Genomic DNA, 24,745 nt, shown 5'->3' with positions numbered 1-24,745 from the left:
CCCTGCAGCTGCAACTCACACTGTTGTGGGCAGGGGCGGCTCTAGATATTTTGCCGCCCCAAGAACGGTAGGCAGGTTGCCTTCGGTGGCTTGCCTGCGGGAGGTCCCTGGTCCCGCGAATTTGGCAGCAGCCTGCGGGAGGTCCGCCGAAGCTGCGGGACCAGCAGACGCTCTGCCTACCGCCCTCGCTTGGCATGCTGGTGCCTGGAGCCGCCCCTGGTTGTGGGCCCTGCATGGTCCAAGTTCAAGCACCTGAACTGAGACAGGCAGCGTCTTTTTTTTTTTTGTTTTTCTTTTTTTCTTTTTTTCCCCTGTGCTGCTGGGCCCAGGCAGCATGGACGAAGAAACCATCTGATTTACATGCAGAGTGGATAAGAGCCCAACCTTTAGTGGAGCATTAGATTGAGACAAGGAGACTGTGGATAGTGGGGAGACTGGTGTGACAGAACTGGTAACTTCCTGCAATATTGTGGACAAATCTTACTGAATTAAGTTTATTGTGGGCCAGGGATTATAAGTAATTCCATGGGGGAGGGGGACCACATCCCTCCAGGAGCTAAGAACGGGGAGGATGGTTAGGCAAATTCATTCAGATTGTAATCCTCCAGAGAGCAACCAGCACCTGGAGAGGCTTGGATGTACTTGTTCAGACTGGACTCTCCAGAGAACCAACAGACTGTCAGGAAATCTTCTCCTTAATAGCCTGAGTGTTTAAATGGGCCAAGCGAGGGCCTATTTATCCAGCAAGTGGATGGGGCATTCTGTCCGAGAGAAACGCCATGCCTTCGGGGGAAGGGTTGGAAGAACTTGACCTATTCATGGATGCTTGTTCTAAGCTAGCAGCTGTTATGAACTTGTGACATCGAAAAAACCTCTTGATGGAGTTTGAAGAACAGATCACCTGTCAGAGCTCTTGTTGGAGTTGGGTGATTCCAGATAAGCTTATTAGCATGTGTGTAGTGTTTTTTAATTGTTTTAATGTTTTTTCTGTAATGATTTCATTTGAAGAATAAGTGTGCTTGCTTAGAAAGGGCTGTGTGGTACCTTATATCTATGGGCAATTACACTGTTTATAGCCTCTGAGGAGAAAGCAAAGCAAGCCTGCTTAGGAAGGGAATTCTCAGGGTAGGCAAGAAAGTGCAGCCTGGGGGGGAAAAAAGCAATCAAGGGGGAGAGATGTGTCTCCACTTGAGGTGATGGCCAGGGTGCTGGAAGCATGAGTGGGTGCCCTTGGTGGACCATAGAGGGGGAATAAAGGTACAGCTACTCTGATCTGTCACAACTGGGTGCAACTGGGCAAAGAGATTGGGACAAGAAACCATGGGGTAGTGGAAACTGACGTTTGAGGAGCTTGGGGTAGGTAGATTGGAACTGGGATCCAATGAGGACTGCAGACATGAGTGGGGTTGGGCAATTGGAGGCCAGGATTGGTGGGGAGAGACTGCGATGGTATGAGAAAAGGAGACTGAGACCAGAGAAGCTTGAGCAGTGGAGACTGGGAATGGGACTGGGACAAGAAACCACAGAAGGGTATGAGACAAGTCTGGGACAACCAAGTAGGAGGAGAGGAGGCAAGAGGGGTCACACTTGAGGGGAATGGGTAGACGACTGTGCCCACTAGAGAACACTCTCCTCAAGAGCCTGGAATGGAACACAATATTCCTGAGTCTCACCATTCCTCTATTAGTCTACTGTTAGCAAACTCCTATGAAACTCACAAGCAAAGTGTCCCATTCCTCTCTCGTGCTGGTTCACGTAGAGGATAGCCTATAACTTCTATCAGTTACTCCAGTAATTCAGATGATGGAGGTATGTTTGATAGATCCAAAGGTTCCAGTCCTGCTGATGACCCATGTGGGTGTCTGTGTGATGCCACAAGATATCACGTATGTCTTCACCGAGAAGTCTGAAGGAATGCCTAACATAATAAATGCTAATGGAAAGGGGGTAGGTTTAGAAGATAAAATAAAAGAAAGAACAAGTTAAAAATCACTTAGAAAAGTTAGATGCCTGCATGTCACCAGGGCCTGATGAAATGCATCCTAGAATACTCAAGGAGCTAATAGAGGAGGTATCCAAGCCTCTAGCTATTATCTTTGGAAAATCTTGGGAGACAGGAGAGATTCCAGAAGACTGGAAAAGGGCAAATATAGTGCCCATCTATAAAAAAGGGAAATAAAAACAACCCAGGAAACTACAGACTAGTTAGTTTAACTTTTGTGCCAGGGAAGATAATGGAGCAAGTAATTAAGGAAATCACCTGCAAACAGTTGGAAGGTGGTAAGGTGATAGGGAATAGCCAGCATGGATTTGTGTTATGTTACAGGAGGTGGAATTAACGGTGAGGGAAATGTTTGTATACCAGGGAGTGAAGGCTTCAGGGAGAAGTCTTTCCTTCTTGTGGTGGGGAGGCATGGGTGCAGTAATGGGGAGGTAGCCAGATTGGAGGGGGAAATGCATTGAATGGGCTATGGGCATGGCTTGGAAGATGAGCTGAAGCAGGGCTGATGGGGTGCAGCTGGGGATGGGGGAGTGGAGAGGATGGTTGGCTCAGTATGTTAATTGAAGGGCATGATATATACAACTGCCTTAAATGACTGCCAACTCCTACCAACAATGTATCTTTTTCCTGTTTAAAAAGAAACTAGGGAAATTGGCAAAAAAAAACCAAAAAACCCACGTTAATGCAGAGTTAAGGTTGTTTGAGGTGTCGTCTCCTTCCAAAACATTGAGTTGAGCAAAACTCAAGTTTCTGAAAACTAGGAAATGCACAGTTAATGTTATGTGGCCAACCACACATACCTTTACTCTGCTGACTCCATAGTTGCTGAAATGGGCAAGCTCTTCACCTCCTCTTACAACCCAGTCACTCTTACCCATAGATTTTATCTAACACTCTTAAAGGACAAAAAAAGAGAAGAGGGAAAAAGGTTGCCCATGCCACCTTTCCTCTGATCCCCTGGAGGTGGCAGTAGCCAATGGGTGTAATTATTTGAATACTCCAGCTGCAGTCAGTGTGTTTAAATGTACACTAAATGGTGCAGGTGGTAGTTGAGCCTGCTTGGTAAAGGTCTTTGTGGTAGGAGGACGTGTGGATTACTGTGAGGTGTGAGACAGGGCTGTGATTTATGAGATCTAGGTTTTCCACCCTCATTTGTGTGTGGAAAGGAAAGCAGTACACGTGTGCCTTCAGGATGCAGTATGCAATTATTTCTATTCAGAATTTCTTAGGTTATGTCAATAGCAGGGCATAGTGCTGTTACTGTAAAGGATATTGTCAACAGTGAGGTGGAATATGAGAGGATTCTTTAATGCTGGTTAAGTGAAAGTGAGATTGTATTCTGGGAGTGAGTGTAAGGGAGTTGTGAAAGGCTGAGAAGTGGGTTCTTAAATTATACATGCTTAGTATTTGTTCCTAGGAGTGGGCTAAGTGTGTGAGTTTATTCCAGGATCTGGAACCTCCTGAATCTTATCGTGCCAGAGGCCATTGTGAGAATGTGCTATGTGAAAACTGAGGCATTTCTCAGAGGGTAGAGGGAAGGTGACGTGTGCAGCCTTTTTTGTTGTGTTAATAATGATAGATGGAATCCTGTGGATGAGAATGAATGGGTTGTAAAAGGAGGCTCTTCCTTGTACATTTCAGAAACTGGGGCTAGCAAGGTTAAGGTATGTCTGGTGCTAGGGCATATTGGGGCACTGCTGAAGAAGAGGAGAGTTAGGGTTACATGGCCAGTCTTAACTCTATTTCCTGATTATCAGAAGCTTAATTTTTTTTTTAATTTTTCCGCCCCTTAACTCAGTGCTCTGTAAGGGGACGACATAGCATCAAGCAACCTTAAGTCTACATTAACTTGACTTTTTCCTATTGATAGTACTTTGAACATATAAAGCACAGCTTCCATTGACTTCAGTTGCAGCTGTGTGTGCACGTATTCACCATTTACATAAATCAGACCCCCAGTTTCAACTCAGCCATTCCGATAGTGAGAGGGACCATTAATGACCCCCGTGAAAAGTTTGAGCCTGATCTATACTACAAAGTTATGTTGGGATAGGTGTCGGTCTGGGGTGTGAAAAACCACACACCCTAGCTGACATAGCTATGACTGGAAAAACCCCAGTGTAGACACAGTTTCTGTCAGCATAGCTAATATTTGTGGAATTGGTACGATCTGGGCAGAAAAATTCCTATTGACAAATACTTAATCTACACTAGGGGTTCTTCTAGGATAGATATACCAGGAAAGAATTTTGTAGTGTCGACAAGGCTTTGATTTAAATGACAGGACCAGTATCACATAGCAAATCTGTGGCACAGGCAGGAATAGAATCCAGTTGGTGGTACTCAGCTGCCTTAACCACGAGATAATTGTCTCTTCCTGCAATCCCCTGCCCAGTCTCATGGTGCTCCCTATGGGTCTGTCCTCCAGAGGAAGCCCTAGAAGGAGCAACAATTGAGCCAAAACTCAGGGCACTGCTCCCTGAACTTTGGGGAGGGGGGAAATCAATTTCACCTCCTTTCTCACCCTGCCATTTGTTGTTAAAGGCTTGCCCATATTCATTTGTACATCTTCCATATACTGTTGCCTAGTCCTTCTAGCTCCCCCCACTTTGGGAAAATACTCCTGGAGTAAACTTTATAATATACTACTACTTTCAGGAAAATCCTTACTTCCATGTGTGACTTTAAGTATGAGTAGTCTCACTGAAGTCCTAAGTGGAACAAAGTGCCTGCAACAGAAAGAGAATTTGGGTCAAAATGTAAACAAAAAGCATCTTGCATTAGAAGTTGTATGTGAATATCTAATTCAATAACTGCTTCCTTATTAATACAAATGATCACAGTCACCGCTGTAATACTCATCCAATTGAGATGTTAAGTTTTTGAAAATGTAAATTGCTCATGTTTGGGGAAGGGTATGCTAGCGGGCTGGCATTCCTACTGGGACAGAGATCGGATTGTGGTAGGTTGTTTCTGGTATGTTGTTTGTTCTATAGTGTTCTGTACAAATAGTTCCACAAATCCTTGCATGTATTAAGTCTCACACTCAAATCACTAAATTAAGCAGTGATTAGGTTGGGTTAATAATTGTGGATCAGATTGAACTGGTATTTGGCGGTATACCATACCAGCAATACTTTGTAGTAAAAATGATCCCTTCCTGCTTTGTTGATGGTTTTTTGTTTTTTTTTTACTTGAATGACAAATAAAAACTTTACTGCTAGAGAGATGGAGATGGATTCTGTTCCATCTTGCGTTATCAATTGAATTGTTCCAGTCATGGACACCTGAACAGCTGTGTCTTTCAAAGATGTCAGAGGGCATAATTTATTCCGGAGAATGTTTATTTCTAGCGATTACTCACAAGGTAGAAAGAATGCAGCATTGACTTGGAGCAGGGGGTTGGACTAGATGACCTCCTGATGTCCCTTCCAACCCTGATATTCTGTGATTCTAGGGAGAATAGGATTACAATTCAGAATGATCTGGACAAACTGGAGAAATCATCTGAAGCAGATAGGGTGAAATTCAATAAGGACTAATGCAAAGTACTCCAGGAAGGACTGTCAATTGCACACATACAAAATGGGAAATGACTGTGAAAAGGGATCTGGGGAATATAATGGATCATAGAATCATAGAAGATTAGGGTTGGAAGAGACCTCAGGAGGTCAACTAGTCCAACCCCCTGCTCCAAGCAGGACCAACCCCAACTAAATCATGCCAGCCAGGGCTTTGTCAAGCCAGGCCTTAAAACTCTAAGGATGGAGATTCCACCACCACCTTGCTAGGTAACCCACCCTAGTAAAATAGTTTTTCCTAGTATCCAACCTAGACCTCCCCCCACTGCAACTTCAGACCATCACTTCTTGTTCTGTCATCTGCCACCACTGAGAACAGCCTAGCTCCATCCTCTTTGGAACCCCCTTCAGGTAGTTGAAGGCTGCTATCAAATCCCCCCTCACTCTTCTGTGGACTAAATAAACCCAGTTCCCTCAGCCTTTCCTCATAAGTCATGTGCCCCAGCCCCCTAAGGATTTATGTTGCCCTCCTCTGGCCCCTCTCCAATTTATGCACATCCTTTCTGTACTGGGGGACCCAAAACTGGACAGAGTACTCTAGGTGTGGCTTCACCAGTGCCAAATAGAGGGGAATAATCACTTCCCTTGATTTGCTGGCAGCGCTCCTACTAATGCAGCCCAATATTCTGTTGGCCTTCTTGGCAACAAGAGCACGTATCTACCTGTCCCCCAGCTTAGTGTCATCCGCAAACTTGCGGAGGATGCAATCCATTCCATCATCCAGATCATTAATGAGATCACAAGCTGAATGAGTCAAAGTGTAACACTGTTGCAAAAGTATCAGCAGGAGTGTTGTAAGCAGAACACTGGAAGTTATTCTTCCGCTCTACTCCGCACTGATAAAGCTGCAACTGGAATATTGTATCCAGTTCTGAGTGCCACATTTCGGGAAAGAGGAGGACAAATTGGAGAAAATCCAGAGAAGAGCAACAGAAATGATTAAAGGTCTAGGAAACATGACCTATGAGGAAAGATTTGGGGAAAAAAAGGGTTTGGTTAGTCTGGCAAATAGAAGACTAAAGGAGGACATAACATTTTTCAAGTACACCTTTATCTTGATATAACGCTGTCCTTGGGAGCCAAAAAATCTTACCGCGTTATAGGTGAAACCATGTTATCTCGAACTTGCTTTGATCCACTGGAGTTCGCAGTCCCCCACCCCCGGAGTGCTGCTTTACCGCATTATATCCAAATTTGTGTTATATCAGGTCATGTTATATTGAGGTAGAGGTGTATATAAAAGATGGTTACGAGGAGAGAGAAAAATTGTTCTCGCAAACCCCTGAGGATAAAACAAGATGCAATGGGCTTAAATTGCAGCGAAGAAAGTTTAGGCTGGACATCAGAAAAATCCCTAACTGTCACGGTAGTTAAGCAGTGGAACAAATTGCCTAGGAAGATTGTGGAATCTCCATCATTGGAGGTACTTAAGAACAGATTAGATAAACAGCTTTCAGGACATAGTCTTGCAGTAAGTGTAGGGGACAGGACTAGATGACCTCTCAAGGTCCCCTCTAGTCCTGCATTTCTATGATTCTGTAGTGTTTGTGTCAGATGGCTATTATTGGTGATTAATAGGCAATATTGAAGCTATTTCAATAGTACTCCTTTTTAAACATCTGACTACCTAGATTGTTGGTAGATCTTAAATAAGGTATTGGTTTTTTTTAATCTGATCCTGATACACAGTAAAATTAAAGGAATGTACACAACACAGTTGCCAACTTTCACATGGTAAATAAGCACCCCGACTTTAACAGTAAGCCAAAAATCAAGCTAATTCCATTTCAAAACAAGGCAAAAAGAAGCCAGTCTCTAAGAACCCCAACACTGTATGTGACTAGATCCCTCCGCTGTGCAGTCTGAGACTGTGGTAGGCCCACTGTGCCCCCCGACTCTCTCCCCCTTTTGCCCCTGCTTGCCAGGAGCCGATTAAATAAAAAAGCAGCAACAAGCTACTAGTCAAAAAACTAGCCAACAAGCAACTCACAAGGCAGTTAAGCCAAAACCAAGCCCAATTTCTGCATATTTTTTTTTCCGTGGGTTTGACATGTCTGGTACACAACTGAAGTGGTACGTCAGCTTAAACCCATTGGCAGTAGTGCAACAAAGGGTGTCTTGCCAAAATCTTTTAAAGAAAATTAAAATACCAGGAAATGTAGGGAAGGATAAACAGATGACCATTGGAGAACATGAGAGGAAGAAAGGTTATGAGACTGGCTTACTCCTGGAGTAGTTATTCCTGGTTTTCGTTAAACCTTGAATTTCACATGTCTAAAAGAAGCTAGGAATATTTGCAAGTAGAAAAAATAATGTTAAATACAGTCTGTTAACATACATCATTTAGAAGATTTTTGCAAAAAAAAATCCCTGAAGAAACTTTGTTCTTTTTGACATGACATTGTTTTTGTTAGATTGCAAAAGTGGACTGCAAAGAAGTACTAGAGATCATATGTAATTTGGAATCTGAGGGGCAAGATAACACTGCGTTTATTCTTTGTACAACATACCTCACCCAGCAACTTCAAACTGCAACCGTGTATTGCTCTTGGTAAGTAATAAAAGTGTGTGTGTGTGTGTGTTTTTCTCATGTATGGTTTATGAAAAGTGCAACAAACAGTTTAACATGATTTCAAATGCCACTTTTTCATATAAAAAAATATAGAAAGTGATGACTAGACTAAAGCCGGATGTTAAATTAGCTTCTCTACAGTATATGCAAACTGTTCATCATTGTTGTGTTAAGGAGAGCTAAAGTGACCTATCTGAAATCACACTCTTTCAAACTGTCAGGGTGAGGCATTGTAGGTATCGAAAAAGATTATGGTACCTCCTTAAGAAATTAAATCTCCAGAACTTGATGACGTTGATTTGAGAATTCTAGAGGCAGTAAAAAGTCAAGTAGCTGGGCTACTAACCAGAATAAGTTGGTTCAATTAATAAAAATATACTTTTTTCTATGAAAGAGGTTATCTGTGGGTAACTAACTGGAGTTCTTAGGGTTGTTGCTTCTGCACATTCATGCTATTGGGATTCATGACCAGCACCCTAGGATCACAGAAATATTGGATAAACTGCACAGGTACCTGGTCTTGACACTGAACATTTAGGGACCAAGGTAATAAGAGGCATGTAACTCAGGTGCTTCAGTTTCTTCCATTGAACCCCAGAGCCAAAGGTAGATTGATAGGTCTATATGGAACAAGTGAAAGTGGGTTGAGTAGAGAATGTGCGGGGGAACGCCCCTGAAGAACTCGGTTATTGTAAGAAACCTCTTTTTCTTTCAGATGACCTCTTTACATTCCCACTGATGAAAATTTGGAAAGCATTAGAATCCCCAGAATGCTGGGACTAGGAATTCTTAACTGAACAGTGATCTAAAAAATACTCTTCCAATCCTAGCATCAGATCTGCATGTCTAATTCAGGTAGAAGTGCACGCTTACATAACTCAGTGGGAATGTGGCAGAAGCAGTGCAGAGAAGCTGCTCAGACTCTTGCTGAATAAACCCATAGCTATGGTCCAGGAACCATGGCTAAGGTGTAGCAGATTTCTGTTCAAAGTCTGATCTGTTTGGATAGAAGAAAGGAAGTGCTATTTTTCCTCTCATAATGATAGTGTTAGTGTTTGTTTTCTATAGAGAGAAACTTACTCGTGAGGGAATTCTGCGTCAAAAAATAAAAATTCTACACACAATATTGCAAAATTCTGCGAATTTTATTTGTCAAAATAAGACTTTCTAATCATGCCAGTTTCAATTATTTTGGTAATTTATTTCAAAATACCTGTCAGCAAGTATGTAACCACACTCACTCACTCTCGCTCACGCTCTCTCTCTCTCTCTCCCCTCCTCCCCCCCCCGAGGAGTAGAATTAAAGAAACCCCCACAACAACCCAGTTTCTGTTTTTCTGCCTCCTGTCCCCCTAGAGCCCAGCTGGGGGGACAGACACTGTCACCACCTTCCCTCCCAGATGCAAGCTGCAAGGCCACCAGACACTCTCACCTCCTCCCCCCAGAGCCCAGGTTTCCCGTTCTTCTCGCCCTCTTCCCTCTTCCAGCCCAGATACTGTCACCCTCTACCTCCCAGAGCCCAGGGATCCAGAGGGAGAAATAGCCTGATGCTGGGTCCCAGGTTTGAATGGAGTCTCCTGTGTGCCACTGCCTCCTTCCTTCAGGATGTGCTGGGAACCCTCCAGTTCCCTCCCCCGGCCTTGTCTTCTATTTGTGAGCTGAGCTCTACCGGGTTCAGCAGCCCCTAGTGGTGGCCAATATCTCTGCAACCCATTTCTATAAACCTGCTGCCTAATAATTTCATTTGGTGGCCCCTAGTTCTTGTGTTATGAGGAGTAAATAACAGTTCCTTATTTACCTTCTCCACACCAGTCATGATTTTATAGACCTCTGTCATATTCCTCCCTCCTTAGCTGTCTCTTTCCAAGCTGAAAAGTCCCAGTTTTATTAATCTCTTCTCATATGGCAGCCGTTCCATACCCCTAATCATTTTTGTTGACCTTTCCTGAACCTTTCCCAATTCCGATATCTTTTTTTTGAAATAGGGCAACCACATCTGCACGCAATATTCAAGATGTGGGCATACCGTGGATTTATATAGAGGCAATATCGTATTTTCTGTCGTCTTCTCTATCCCTTTCATTCCAACTTTGTTTGCTTTTTTGACTGCTGCTGCATATTGAGTGGATGTTTTCAGAGCGTTATCCACAGTGACTCCAAGATCTTTCTTGAGTGGTAACAGCTAATTTAAACCGTATCATTTTATATGTATAGTTGGGATTATGTTTTCCAATGTGTATTACTTTGCATTTATAAACATTGAATTTCGGCCATTGTGTTGCCCAGTCACCCAGTTTTGAGAGAACTTTTTTTAGCTCTTCACAGTCTGCCTGGGACTTAACTATCTTGCGTAGTTTTGTATCATCTATAAATTTTGCCACTTCACTGTTTACTCCTTTTTTCAGATCATTTATGAAGATGTTAAATAGAACTGGTCCCAGAACAGACCTCTGGGGGGACACCACTATTTACTTTTCTCCATTCTGAAAACTGACCATTTATTCCTACCATTGTTTCCTATCTTTTAACCAGTTACTAATCCATGAGAGAACCTTCCCTCTTATCCTGTGACTGCTTACTTTGGTTAAGAACCTTTGGTTAGGGACTTCATCAAAAGCTTTCTGATTCCTCCTTGTCCACATGCTTGTTGACCCCCTCAAAGAATTCTAGTAGATTGGTGAGGCATGATTTCCCTTTACAAAAACCATATTGACTATTCCCCAACAAATCCCGTTAATCTATGTGTCTGATAATTTTGTTCTTTACTATAGTTTCAACCAGTGTGCCTGGTACTGAAGTCAGGCTTACCGGCCTGTAATTGCCGGGGTCACCTCTGGAGCCCTTTCTAAAAATTTGGCATCACATTAGCTATCCTCCAGTTATTTGGTACAGAAGCTGATTTGAATAATAGATTACAGACTTCAGTTAGTCCTGCGATTTCAAATTGAGTTCCTTCAGAACTCTTGGGTGAATACCATCTGGTCTTGGTGACTTATTACTTTTTTACTTATTAGATAGTTACTACTACTTCTTACTGTGTGGTAATGCCCAGTTCTCCTGGCTTTAAGCACCGTCTGTCTTGCTGGGAGGCGATCCTGATCAGTGACAGACACTCCCACAGTTTCTATTTCCTCATGGAATCACACGTTGGTCAGACGTGCAACTTTTCTCTGCCACTGAAATCAAGAGCCAGAAAAAAATAGAGAGAGAAAGAGCTTCACCTTCTCATGATGGAGAGCACTCTACATCCAGCCTCGACCTAGGCCAAAGAGACCCTTCCTATATGTCGGTCCTCCTGCAAGTCTGCTCCTTCAGAGCCCTACAGTTCTGTGGCATCTAAGTGGAAGACACAGGACTCCTCTCATAAGCCCTCAAAAGAACATTCTCTGGGCTCACCTGGTAGAGATCCTACTTCTAAAAAGCCAAGAACATCAGTTTTCTCAGCTAACCTGGCACCTCTGGCTCTTCAAGCAGTTGCTGTTGAGGCTTCCGCTTCATAAGGTACCCAGGATGTGGTTAGACCACAAGGCAGAAAAGCCATGATCCTGGAGAGACCATTAATAATATTATTGGGTCAAGGCAGCAAGAAGAGCTCTTTCTATGCTTCCTCGGTACCAAAGAAACCGACTTGGGCTTCAACCACATTTTGGTGCCATCAGCAATCATGCTTCCCTCTAAGAGCCCAAAGCCTGCGGAACCCTCAGCAGCCTTACCCATGGCTACCTCAGTGCAGGCTTCAGCCTTTGTACCAATCACCGTTCACCATAGATCTCTCCAGGTGCCCCACCTTTCCTGAGTGAACATGAGGAAGAGGATTCAAGTGTCAGTTCTGGGCTCTCCTCCTCACTCCTTCGGAAGTCTCTTCCCAGAATCCTCCTGTGAAGGAGCTACTGTTCGTGGCCTACGATTACCAGCAACCCCTTGCTGGTATGAGCACCCTTGTTTGCTGCCTTCTGTACCGTATGCACCTCCTCCATGGGCAGCTTATCGCCAATAATTTTCCAGGAAATCAAGTGTCCCCACCATAGAGACGAGCAACCAGCATCACCTACTCCCTCCAGAGACCTGATGCTCCACAGGAATCCTTCAAGACAAGGGAAGCTAGAGCTGATGAAGGGATCTCCCCCATGGCCAACGTCTCCTCTTCATTTCCTACTCCTGGGGAAATTCTGTGCATCTGTGGATGTGCAGAATTCCTCTCTTACGTAACTTTGTATTTTCCTGCATAAAAAACATTTTGCTTAATTGTTGCAGTTCTGCCTTTTGCCTGCCAGCCAGCTGCGATCAGGCTGGCTGTTCTAGTGCTACAGCGACCTCTGATGGGCAAAAGGTATTTTATTCAGGAAAATACAAAATTCTATGCCCAGTGCTGCAAAATTCCCCCAGGAGTAGAAGTTAATCACAGCACCCTGCCCATGGAGCCAGATTAGGAAAGAGTGGAGCATACAGGGCTGCTTTTGGGGTCACAGACTGGGGTTCAGAATGGCTAGTGGGCAAACGACACACTGCAGCATAGGCTTAGGAGCTAGTGGGGTGATAGCATTGAGCATGGGGATGGGGGATCTGAAAATACCCATGGGAATGAGGAGTGTGGGGACAGGGGCAGACATGCCTGACTGAAGGGAGAGGCTTGAGGTCAGCCAAGGTCTGCATGGGGGAGGCTTCCCAACACCCTAACAATCCCCCCCCCCCACCCTCCAGAAAAACCTCTCACCCAACACCCTCCAGGATCACTCTTTGGCTCCTTCCCTCTCCCTCAGCTCCTCCATTACCCTGACTCCCCCAAGCCTTTGCACTGCTTCTGACAAGTGCAGGAAGTACAGTAGAAGATGGGTCAAAGTTGCTTGCAAATAGCACAGACGAGTCTCTGCAAACATTGAAAGTTTCTAGAGTGACCTTATGTTTGTTGATATCTAAACTCTGACCTAAATGAGAAAACTCAGTAAGTGTGAAACAGACCAGAGATCCCACCTCCTCCAATTCCTTATCTCCCAGAGGCCATATGAGCCACATTAGAGAAGACCAGAGATTTCAGAGAAGGAAACCATTCTCTTCTCAGGCTCCTGTCTTGCACCTATTCACCTCCAAGCAGCAAGTTTGATGGGTTGGTGGAGGGTTTGACTTGTCATCCTTATCCTCTTCAGCTGCACCGATTTACCAGTCTTCCTCCCTTTGGTGACCACCTTCACTGCTTCAGGCAAGCTTGGGAGTCAGTCACTATGGACAAGTGGGTTTTGGAGATCATCTCCACAGGTTACACCATCCACTTTACTTCACTTCCACCAATGAACCTCTCTTTCCTGTTCCTCTTCAGGGAACTCTCTCACAAGAACATGCTTCATCAAAAAATACACACGCTCTTACATTTGAGAGCTATAGAACGCAGCACAAAGGGAAGGAGTTTTATTCAAGGTACTTCCTGATACCAAAAAAAGCAGAGGTTGGAGACCCATCCTTGACCTGAGGCTACTCAATACCTGTGTGAAGGCACAGAAATTCAAAGTGGTGATGCTTGCAGTGATAATTCCATCACTAGAGCAAGAGATTGTTTCTCAGCCCTCACCTTCAAGATGCATATTTCCACATTGCTATACATCCATCCCACAAACAATTTCTCCATTTCTTTGTTGGCCAGGACCACTTTAAATACCGAGTGTTCCCCTTCAGCCTATCATCTGCCCTAACTGTCTTTTTGATGGTCTGCAGAAAAGATGTCTTAGTATTCCCTTACCTTGACAAACGGTTGCTGAAAGGCCACTCCCTGGAACTGATGGCTTGGGAACCTTCCGATGCTATAGCCCTATTCCTTAAATTTGGCCTACAGCTGAACATACAAAAAATCCACCTTGACCCTGTGCAAAATTTTGTGTTCATAGGAACCATCTTGAATCAGTGACAAGTGCCTACCTTCCCCTGCACAGGTTTGTGGCTCTTTCCCACGTAGTAAACAGAATTCACTTCAGCCCCTAAACCACAGTCAGGAGCTGCATTCAATTACTGGGACACAGAGACAAGCCTGAGTCAGCCTTGTGATCACCTTCCCCGTGTGATTAACAAGGGGTAGGACTGACCTAGGAGAGAAGGCCTTAAAAGCCAGAGGCTAAGTGACCAAGGGGAGCTAGCGAACAGGGGACCGCCAACAGGGGAATTTGTAGGAGGAAGTTTTAATATAGTCACTATGGTTAGAAAGGGCAGCATAGCCAGTGCCAGTGCTGCTCCTTTCTCCTCCTCCTGTGCTTGCGTTCAGACAGACAGCCTAACCATAGATGTCTCTACCCAGATCCTGGTGTGAATTTGCAGAGACTGTGGCCTGCATTTCCCACTCACCGAAAGCCAGGTTTGGGGGATCATCCAGTGTGAAAGGCGCCTGCTGGTGCAATCTCTCAGGAAGCAGGTGGGAGAGCTACAAGAGGAGGTAGCTAGGTTGAGGATCATCTGTGCCCACGAGAAATTCCTTGAGAGTATTCATATGGAGTCATCCAATGCTGAGAAAGCTATCTAGCTACAGAGGATTCCTGTCGCACCACCCGGGGAGGAGGATATGGCTCTGTTACAGGGAGGACACTGGCAGCTAGTTACTTCTGGCAGCAGACAGTAACACCCTTCCCCCCCACCCTGCAATGAGAGATGAGGAATCACCCCCAAAGGTGAAGGAGGAGAAGCCATGTACCCCCAAGGCTGGGAAGTTCGCAGCCACTGCTCCCCGGAATAAACATAGGGTAGTAGTGGTTGGTGACTCTCTTCTGAGGGGGATGGAGGCACCCATCTGTCGCCTGACATGGCATCCCAGGGAGTATGCTGACTGCCAGGAGCCCATCCGCAACACATTACAGAGGGATTGTCAAGGACCATCCGGCCTCTGACTACTACCCCATGCTACTCATCCATGTGGGCACTAATAATACTGCGAGGTATGACCCACAGCAGATCAGAAGTGACTATAGGGCGCTGGGAGTAAGGGTGAAGGAGTTGGACGGGCAGGTGGTGGTCACTTCGATCCTTCCAGTCAAGGGTAGGGGCCCAGGCAGAGACAGATGCATCCTGGAGGTGAATGCCTAGCTGCAAAGATGGTGTTGCTAGGAGGGCTTCGGCGTCCTTGACTATGGGATGCTGTTCCCGGAAGAAGGACTGCTTATTGAGGAAGGGGAAGGGCATATTTGGATACAGACTGGCTAACCTAGTGAGGAGGGCTTTAAACTAGGTTTGAAAGGGGCAGGTGACCAAAGCCCACAGGTAAGTCAAGAACATGGAGACCTGGGAGAAGGTTCAGAATTTGTGGGGAGCATGGGCTGAAGTAGGGATAAAGGAGAAACAAGACAGAACTAGGGGTGGGGGAATCAAATCAGTATCTTAGATGTCTGTGTACTAATGCGAGAAGTATGGGGAATAAATAAACACAACTATGACATAGTTGGCATCATAAAGACCTGGTGGGATAATATACGTGACTAGAATATTGGTATAGAAGGGTACAGCTTGCTCAGGATGGACAGGCTGGGAGTTGGAGAGAGAAGGTGTTGCCTTATGTATTAAAAATGTATACACTTGAACTGAGGTTGAGATGGAAATAGGAGACAGACTTGTTGAAAGTCTCTGGGTAAGGATAAAAGGGGTAAAAAACGAGTGATGTTGTGGTTGGGGTCTACTGCAGACCACGTAAGAAGAGGTGGATAAGACTTTTTTTAAACAACTAACAAAATCGTCCAAAGCACAGGACTTGGTGGTGATGGGGGACTTCAACTACTCAGACGTCTGTTGGGAAAACAGAGCAAGGCACAGATTATCCAACAAGTTCTTGGAATGTGTTGGAGACAATTTTTTTATTACAGAAGGTGAAGAAAGCTACTAGAGGAGCGGCTGTTCCAGATTTCATTTTGACAAATAGGGAGGAACTGGTTGAGAATTTTTGAAAGTGGAAGGCAGCTTCGGTAAAAGTGATCATGAAATGGTACAGTTCATGATTCTAAGGAATGGTAGGAGGGAAAAAGCAAAATAAAGATAATGGATATCAAGAGGTCAGACTTTAGCAAACTCAGGGAGTTGGTAGGTAAAGTCCCATGGGAAGCAAGTCTAAGGGGAAAAACAATTGAAGACAGTTGACAGTTTTTCAAAGAGACATTATTAAGGGCACAAAAGCAAACTTTCCCACTGCGTAGGAAAGATAGGAAATATGGCAAGAGACCACCCTGGCTTAACCAGGAGATCTTTAGTGATTTAAAACTCAAGAGTTCTACAAAAAGTGGAAACTCGGTCAAATTACAAAGGATGAATATAAACAAATAACACAAGTATGTAGGGACAAAATTAGGAAGGCCGAGGCATAAAACGATATCAAACTAGCTAGAGACATAAAAAGGTAACAAGAAGACATTTATAAATACATTAGAAGCAAGAGGAAGACCAAGGACAGGGTAGTACTGTTACTCAGTGAAGGGAGAAAAACAATAATAGAAAATATGGAAATGACAGAGGTGCTTAATGACTTCTTTGTTTTGGTTTTCTCCAAGAAGGTTGGCAGTGATTGGACTAATATAATGAATACCAGTGAAAATGTGGTATGATCAGAAGAGGCTAAAATAGGGAAAGCACAAGTTAAAAATTACTTAGACAAATTAGATGTCTTCTAGTCACCAGCACCTGATCAATGCATCCTAGAATACTCGAGTTGACTGAGGAAATATCTGAGCCATTAGCAATTATCTTTGAAAAGTCATAGAAGACTGGAGAGATACCAAAAGATTGGAAAAGGGCAACTGTAGTGCCCATCTATAAAAAGGGAAATAAGGACAACCCAAGGAATTACAGACCAGTCAGCTTAACTTCTGTACCCCTAAAGATAATGGAGCAGATAATTAATTAATCAGTTTTCAAACATCTAGATGATAATAAGGTGATAAGTAACAGTCAGCATGGATTTGTCAAGAACAAATTGCGTCAAACCAACCTGATAACTTTCTTTGACAGCCTTGTGGATAGGGGGGAAATGGTAGACATGGTCTATCTTAACTTTTTAGTAAAGCTTTTGATGCTGTCTTGCCTGATCTTCTCATAAACAAACGAGGGAAATGCAACCTAGATGGAGCTACTATAAGGTGGGTGCAAAACTGGTGGGAAAACTGTTCCCAGAGAGTAATTGTCAGTGGTTCACAGTCATGCTGGAAGGACATAACGAGTGAGGTGCCGAAGGGATGAGTTCTGGGTCTGGTTCTGTTCAATATCTTCATCAATGATTTAGATAATGGCATAGAGAATACACTAACAAAGTTTGCAAATGATATCCAGCTGGGAGGGGTTGCAAGTGCAAAATGATCTGGACAAACTGGAGAAATTGTTTGAAGCAAATAGGATGAAATAAGGACAAATGCAAAGTATTCCATTTATGAAGGAACTATCAGTAGCACACATACAAAATGGGAAATGACTGCCTCGGAAGGAGTACTGCGGAAAGGAATCTGAGGATCATAGTGGACCACAAGCTAAAGATGAGTCAACAGAGTAACGCAAAAAAAAAAAAAAAAAATCATCATTCTGTGATGTGTTTGTAAGGAAGACACAAAAAGTAATTCTTCTGTTCTGCTCTGCACTGATTAGGCCTCAACTGGAGTATTGTGTCCAGTTCTGGGCACCATGTTTCAGGAAAGATGTGGACAAATGGGAGAGAGTCCATAAAAGAGCAACAAAAATGATTAACGGACTAGAAAACATGGCCTATCAGAGAAGATTGAGAAAATTGGATTTGTTTAGTCTGGAAAAAACGACTGAGTGCGCACATAAGTTTTCAAGTATGTAAAAGGTTGTTAAAAGGAGGAGGAAGAAAAACTGGTTTTCTTAACCTCTGAGGATAGGACAAGAAGCAGTGGGCTTAAATTGCAGCAAGGGAGGTTAAGGTTGGACATCAGGAAAAACTTCTTAATTGTTGGAGTGGTTAAGCATTGGAATAAATGGCCTAGGGAGGTTGTGGAATCTTCATCAGTGGATATTTTTAACATCAGGTTAGACAAACACCTTTCAGGAATGGTCTAGGTAAATACTTAGTCCTGCCATGAGTACAGGGGACTGGACTAGATGACGTCTCAAGGTCCCTTGTGGTCCTATGATTCTATGGCAGCCACTGCCTTTGTTACAGAACACGCCAAGCTTAAAATGCGCTGCCTTCAAGGGTGTCTCAGAATTGTCTATTCATTCACCAGACAGTCTAAATATGCTTCTTTCCATACCTACCTTCACAAAACAATCCTTTGACTGGTGATAAGACCATCACAACATGTGCAGAGTTCTATTTGCATGTCCTCCCCCAATGGTCATTATAGTAACAGACACCTCTCTGCTAGATTGGAGAGTATATCTAGACACTTTCACAATCCAGGGCAAGTGGGTGTCACAAGAGGCGATGTTACACATCAACCTGCTAGAAATCCAAGTAGTCAGATACACCTGTCTCCAATTCCTACCACTGATTAGGGACAAACACACAAAGATCATGCCGGACAGTATATCATAGATGTTTTACATTAATCTCCAAGGAGTAATGGTCAATGGTTCCATGTGTAGTTGCAGCCAGTATCAAGCGGAGTGCCCCAATGGTTGGCCCTCTGGCTGATTTTGTTCAATATCTTCATCAATGATCTGGAGGATGGCGTGGACTGCACCCTCAGCAAGTTTGCAGATGACACTAAATTGGGAGGAGTGGTAGATATGCTAGAGGGTAGGGATGGGTTACAAAGGAGCCTAGACAAATAAAGGATTGGGCCAAAAGGAATCTAATGAGGTTCAGCAAGGACAAATGCAGAGTCCTGCACTTAGGATGGAAGAATCCCATCCAGGGCTTAAACTGCAGCAAGGGAGGTTTAGGTTGGACATTAGGAAAAAGTTCCTAACTGTCAGGGTGGTTAAGCACTGGAATAAATTGCCTAGGGAGGTTATGGAATCTCCATCTGTGGAGATACTTAAGAGTAGGTTAGATAAATGTCTATCTGGGATGGTCTAGACAGTATTTGGTCCTGCCATGAGGGCAGGGGACTGGACTTGATGACCTCTCGAGGTCCCTTCCAGTCCTAGAATCTATGAATCTATATTTGCAGGAGAAAGGTTTGGAGATCCACTTTTGACAGGCAATTCCAGTATATAATGTAGACTTTTCTGGAACCCTAAGTATAACTGAGAGTAAGGCCTTGTCTTGGGAAAATAGCAATGCACCATGTATTAGCTAACATTAAGCACATCCTTGAAAGGATGGTGTGATGGGTTGGACCCCCCTTCTGGGATGCCACCTGTTGTACTGGGATTTCACTGAGTCTGTCTGCTCCACTAGCCTGGGCTCCCTCTCCCTGTTTTTCTGAATTAGGCTCTCTGGCAGCGCGCGTGCGCACACACAGGTAGGGAGCATCAGCAGTAGACTCACACAGAGGCTGCAAACAGCTCTCTATGGGAAGGTTCAGCTAGGAAACTGGCGAACACTCAAGTGCAGCTTCCCTCTGGAAAGTACACCCAAGATGATATTGTCTTGTGCTGTATAGAAAGATGTGAACAGCGCAAGCTCATAAAAATTCGCCCTCTCCCTCATTGTGAAGAGAGAGATGCACAACTTCTTGCCCACCCAGTTATAAATTGCACAAAATGGATTATGTGATAAGAAATGTTTTATTAACTATAAAAGGTAAATTTTACGTGATTATAAGGGATAGCAAACAGAACAAAGCAGATTACTAAGCAAATAAAACAAAACAAGCAAACTAAGCTTGATTCACTAAAGAAACAAGTTACAAAATATAATATCTCACCTTAAATGTTGACTTGGGCAGGATGCAGTTTATGTAGCTTAGATTTCCAGTTATTTCTCTTTACAGACTAGACTCGTCTGTCTCAGTCAGGATTCAGCCCTTGCCTTTCCTTCAGCTTACTTCCTTTGTCTGTTCACATACTTTTTAGCAGTCTCACTTCTTGGATGGGAAGGCAGTGAAGGGAGAGAAGAGTCCTGATGGCCTTGCCTCCCAGCCTTAAATAGAATTTACGTAAGGCAGGAAGCCTTTGTTTCCAGTGGAAAAGTACCAGCAATGTCCAGGGTGGTATTTACCATCAGGTGATATTACCACCTGACCTCTTGTAGTGTCAGCGCAGCATCCCAATAAACTTCTCAGGAAGGAATGAGACTGGCATTTTCAAAGTTCTATTTTTCTCCTTAATGGCTTCTCTAGGATGATTGCTTACTGTCTGGTGGGCGTTCCCCCAAGTACACACACAGTTGTAATTGTTACATAGTCAATATTCCTAACATCAGATACAGAAATGATACATGCATACAAATTGAATAATCACATTCAGTAAATTATAAACTTTCCAATAATATCTTACAAGACCCATTTTGCAGAGAAAGTATCTTAGGTCATATTCATCATATAATATTACTAGCAAGAATACGGAGTGTCATGCCACAGATGGTACTGGAACACCCACAGTTTTAAGTTACTGTGTAAATTCATTTCTAGAAGGTGGTACAAAGATACACAGACCCCTCGTAAAATAAGGAGGAAATAAAATAATGGATGTGGATGTTTTGTTCGAACTAATAAATACAAGGTACAAAATACCAATGAAAAGCATATGAGGTGTAATACCTAACTTGTTTGCATCAATGTATAAAAGAAAAAGGCAAAGGAGGGGCATGTTTGAGCTAGCATTGTGGGCAGAATTTGGTGTCCTGGTTGAACTGGTATCATTGTCATGAGCATACATGTGTTAGTGTACCTGTAGCTCTTATGGGGCGTTAGTACCATGCTTTGTCAACAGTATACTTGCCCAAGCACCTTTGCCACTGAACCGAGACTATGGTCTGTCTTTATGAACAATATCAAGGTTGGCTGAATCGGAAAGCTGCATTCCCTGCTAGGGCAGCTGACATCAGGTATCCAGAAGCCTCACCACTCTACAAGACGAACATATAGAATATATAAACTTCACCTCCAGTATGTTCCTCCGCCCCTGAATCCTGAGGTCTTGACAGTGAGCTCCCCAACCTAAGTTGGAGGCATCTAAAAGTGTTAATGTATCTGGTGATGGAGTTGTAAATAATGCCACTCTTAGAACATTTGGTCACTGCTGCCATCCTTTGAAATGATCAGGGTGTGTTTGGCGCTACATTCTCATTTAGCCTGTAGTGTTGAGCCAAGCAATTATGTAAAGGCCTTATTCTCAAATGTGCAGATAGTTAAGTCATCAGCCCTTGATCTCTGAGACAAAATGTCATTAACTTACTCAAGTTGACCTTAAGGTTCATATGGCTTGATGCAGTTTCAAAAATCTTGTATCTGGCAAGAAAGCTTTTGTATGAAGAGTCCAGAACTACTAAAAGGAATGAAATCCTTTGCATTTTGCTTCTTCCTGTTAATAAAAAGGCCTGCATTCTGAAATAAGTTGCAAGTTTTTTTCCAAAATGTTTAAAGACTAAGACAAGTATTGAATCAGAGAGTTGTCTAAATACTGATGGACATAAATTCCTCATCTCATATGAGCGTCATCCACAATTACACACTTGAAGAATTTGGGTGCTGAGCAGAGACTGAAAGCTAGGAACTTGTATTATCGGAGATCTTTAATGGGACCACTTGATGCTGACAGGGAAATAGGCGTTCTTCAGTTTGACATCCCCAAACCAGTTCTGTTTGGAAACAGAAAATGGTGGAAGACTGAGCAGTTACTCGAAATTTGAACTTCTTGATAATCTACAGTTTCTTGAGCTCTGATTGGGCAAGCCTGCAGTCTGTAGTTGGAATGAGGAAGTCTCTAGGGTAGAAACCCTTCCCTCTCTGCTCTTCTGGATCCTCTTCTGTTGCTCCCAATGTCAACAAGAGTTTCCTTCATCTTAACTACTGTTTTGTGAGAGTGATCCCTGAAAGGTGATGGGTGAAGTTGGTTAGCATGAAGTGGGGTGGAATTGCATTATGTAACTATTCAATGACTGTTTATACCCAATGAACAAGGTCCTTGGACATACAATGCCTGGCTTACATTGGATGCCACGTATGACACTTTTCAATTGACTGCCCATTTTGCCCCTACGATATTTGTTTCGCCCTTACAATGAAAGCTGGCAGGGAGAACAGCACACATCACATGCTGAGCCTCAGTCAATCACTGATTTCACTGTTCAAGCTTTCTGATTGGCTGAACTCAGGGCTGGGAGCCAATCAAAAACAAGTGGCAAGGCTACCCAGCTACAAGCTACCCTGGCCATGGAAGCCAGTCAGACAAGCGACTGCAAGGGACCCCTTCCAGCTCCATTCATTGTAACACGACCACAAGGTTATTTACAAGCAACTCTGTAAAAAGCAAGCCCAATTCTGCATAGTATGTTGCTGGCGTTCTGAGCAGCCTGACTTAAGACCCCAGTTGCTGTTCTTGGCGGTTCTAATTTTTTTTAAATGGCAGAAAAATGTAAATCCAGTGTAGGTGATGTTGTTTCTTCTAAGAAACGCAGAACAATTACTATGGAAACAAAAATGGATGTCACTAAGAGATCTGGAAAACGAGAGACAGCAACTGAAATCAGCAGAGCTTTGGATATCCCCCGAATGACTGTCGTGACCATCCTGAAAGACAAGGTTAGAATTCAGGAACATGTCAAGGGTCGGCTCCTATGCAGTCAACTGCGATAACTAAGCAGTGTGTTGGACTCATTGCTCAGGTTGAGAAATTATTAATTGTTTAGCTGGAGGAACAAAATTAACGCCAAGCTTCTGTGAGCTTAGGCATAATTCAGGCTAGAAGTCTTTATGAAAAGCTAAAGGAACAACAGAGAGAGCTCTACTTATGAGCCCTTTAATGCAAGCAGGGGCTGGTTTATGCATTTTAAAGCCAGGGCCATTTGCACAACATCAGGTCTCAGGCAAAGCTGCCAGTGCTGATGAGGCAGCTTGTGCTTTTCTTGACACGTTGGCTAAAGTCTTTGAGGAGGGTGGCTATTGTGCTCTTCAAGTTTTTAATGTTGATGAAACTGGGCTCTCTTGGAAAAGAATGCCATCAGGAACCTTTATAGTTGCTAAGGATAGGCTCGCTCTTTTGCTTAGTGCAAATGCTGAAGGTGACTTTAAACTCAAACCCTTGCTTGTTTACTGGTCGGAAAAACCCAGGGCTTTCAAGGGATATTCCAAGGCATTTCTCCTAGTGAAATGGAAATACAATCCTAAGGCATGGGTCAACATTTTTGAGTTGTTGAGATGGGCAAAGAACTCAACTTAACTGTTGCACCAGAGGATGTTGTTGAGTTGCTGGCATCACACTGTGAGTAATTAACTAATGAGGACCTCATTGAATTGGAAAAGCAGAATGTGGCAGAGGAAGAAGATGCGCCCATTGCTGAGATTCCTGCCCATAAGTTTTGACAACAAAAGTGTTGGTTGAGACATGTCAACATTTATTTGGAAGCTGCCATGTCCCTGTTTGAGGAACATGACCCCAACATTGAACGCAGTGCATCTGTGAATAGGGGCATATCCAACATGTACAGCTGCTACAGAGAAATTTATAAGAAGATGAGGAGAACATCTGTCCAAACTTCCTTGGACACTTTCTTTAAGTCTGCAGACAAGACTCCAGAGAAACCTGCAGCCCAGACTTCATAGAAGCTCCCAGCCAAGAGCCCTGGAAAGCCATGGCATATGTGATTTTTATATGTTTCTTTGAATGCTGTTAACCAAATTAGCAGGTAAATATGCCCAGTGGTCTGTGATGTGATGTTAGATGGGGTGGGATCTGAGTTACTACAGAGAATTCTTTCCTGGGTACTGGCTGATGAGTCTTGCCCACATGCCCAGGGTTTAACTGATCGCTGTATTTGGGGTCGGGAAGGAATTTTCCTCCAGGGCAGTTTGGCAGAGCCCTGGAGGTTTTTTGCCTTCCTCTGCAGCGTGGGGCATTGGTCACTTGCTGGAGGAGTCTCTGCACCTTGAGTTCTTTAAACCATGATTTGAGGACTTCAATAACTCTGACATAAGTTAGTGGTTTGTTACGAGGGGTGGGGGTGGGGGGAAATGTTCTGTGGCTTTCATTGTGCAGGTCAGACTAGATGATCATAATGGTCCCTTCTGACCTTAAAGTCTATGACTCTCTAAATAAATACATTAGTCATCTATAATACATTTAGTAGAAAAATGTTGTTTATTGTGGTGAAAATAGTGTATCAAACCTTGGTTCAGGAATCGGTCCCCTCTTCATACCATTGATTCGTATGGGAAAAGTGGTTTAGACTAGAATTTTGACTTACAGTGCAATTCTGGGGAATGAATTGTGTCATAAGTCTGAAGACTCCCTGTAACTCCACAAGGTATTGAGAGAAACTGACCCCAGCAGAAGGTGAGGAAGTAAAGGAGAACATAAGTGGTTCTAGGTGCTTAGATGCACCATCAAATTTTCAGCTTGACCAAAATATTGAATTTAGTGGACAGGCAGAGTGTTGGGCAGGAGGCATAGCTGAGGGCTGAATTTGGCACTAAGAATAATAAGACAGCAAGTATTTCTGCTGGAATCTGAAATGAAGTAAACAAAATTTCTTATTTTGAGGTGATTTTAACAGTCCCCAAACAAGCTCCTTATTTA

General features: G+C 43.6%; 1 protein-coding gene across 2 annotated transcripts in view; it reads left to right on the top strand.

Annotated features, from left to right (window-relative positions):
* The window catches only part of RLF (RLF zinc finger), a 104,384-nt gene that overhangs the window by 54,806 nt on the left and 24,833 nt on the right, over positions 1–24,745 (top strand). For both annotated transcript variants that reach the window (XM_050932283.1, XM_050932284.1), the window contains one exon: positions 7,998–8,134. In XM_050932283.1, the coding sequence (XP_050788240.1) occupies positions 7,998–8,134 (137 nt within the window). The remainder of the gene's footprint in view (positions 1–7,997; positions 8,135–24,745) is intronic.

This window comes from Gopherus flavomarginatus, chromosome 22 (genome assembly GCF_025201925.1).
Source record: "Gopherus flavomarginatus isolate rGopFla2 chromosome 22, rGopFla2.mat.asm, whole genome shotgun sequence".
Lineage (NCBI taxonomy): Eukaryota > Metazoa > Chordata > Testudines > Testudinidae > Gopherus > Gopherus flavomarginatus.
The sequence above is the reverse complement of the archived record's forward strand: the minus strand, read 5'-3'. Positions and strand labels throughout refer to the sequence as shown.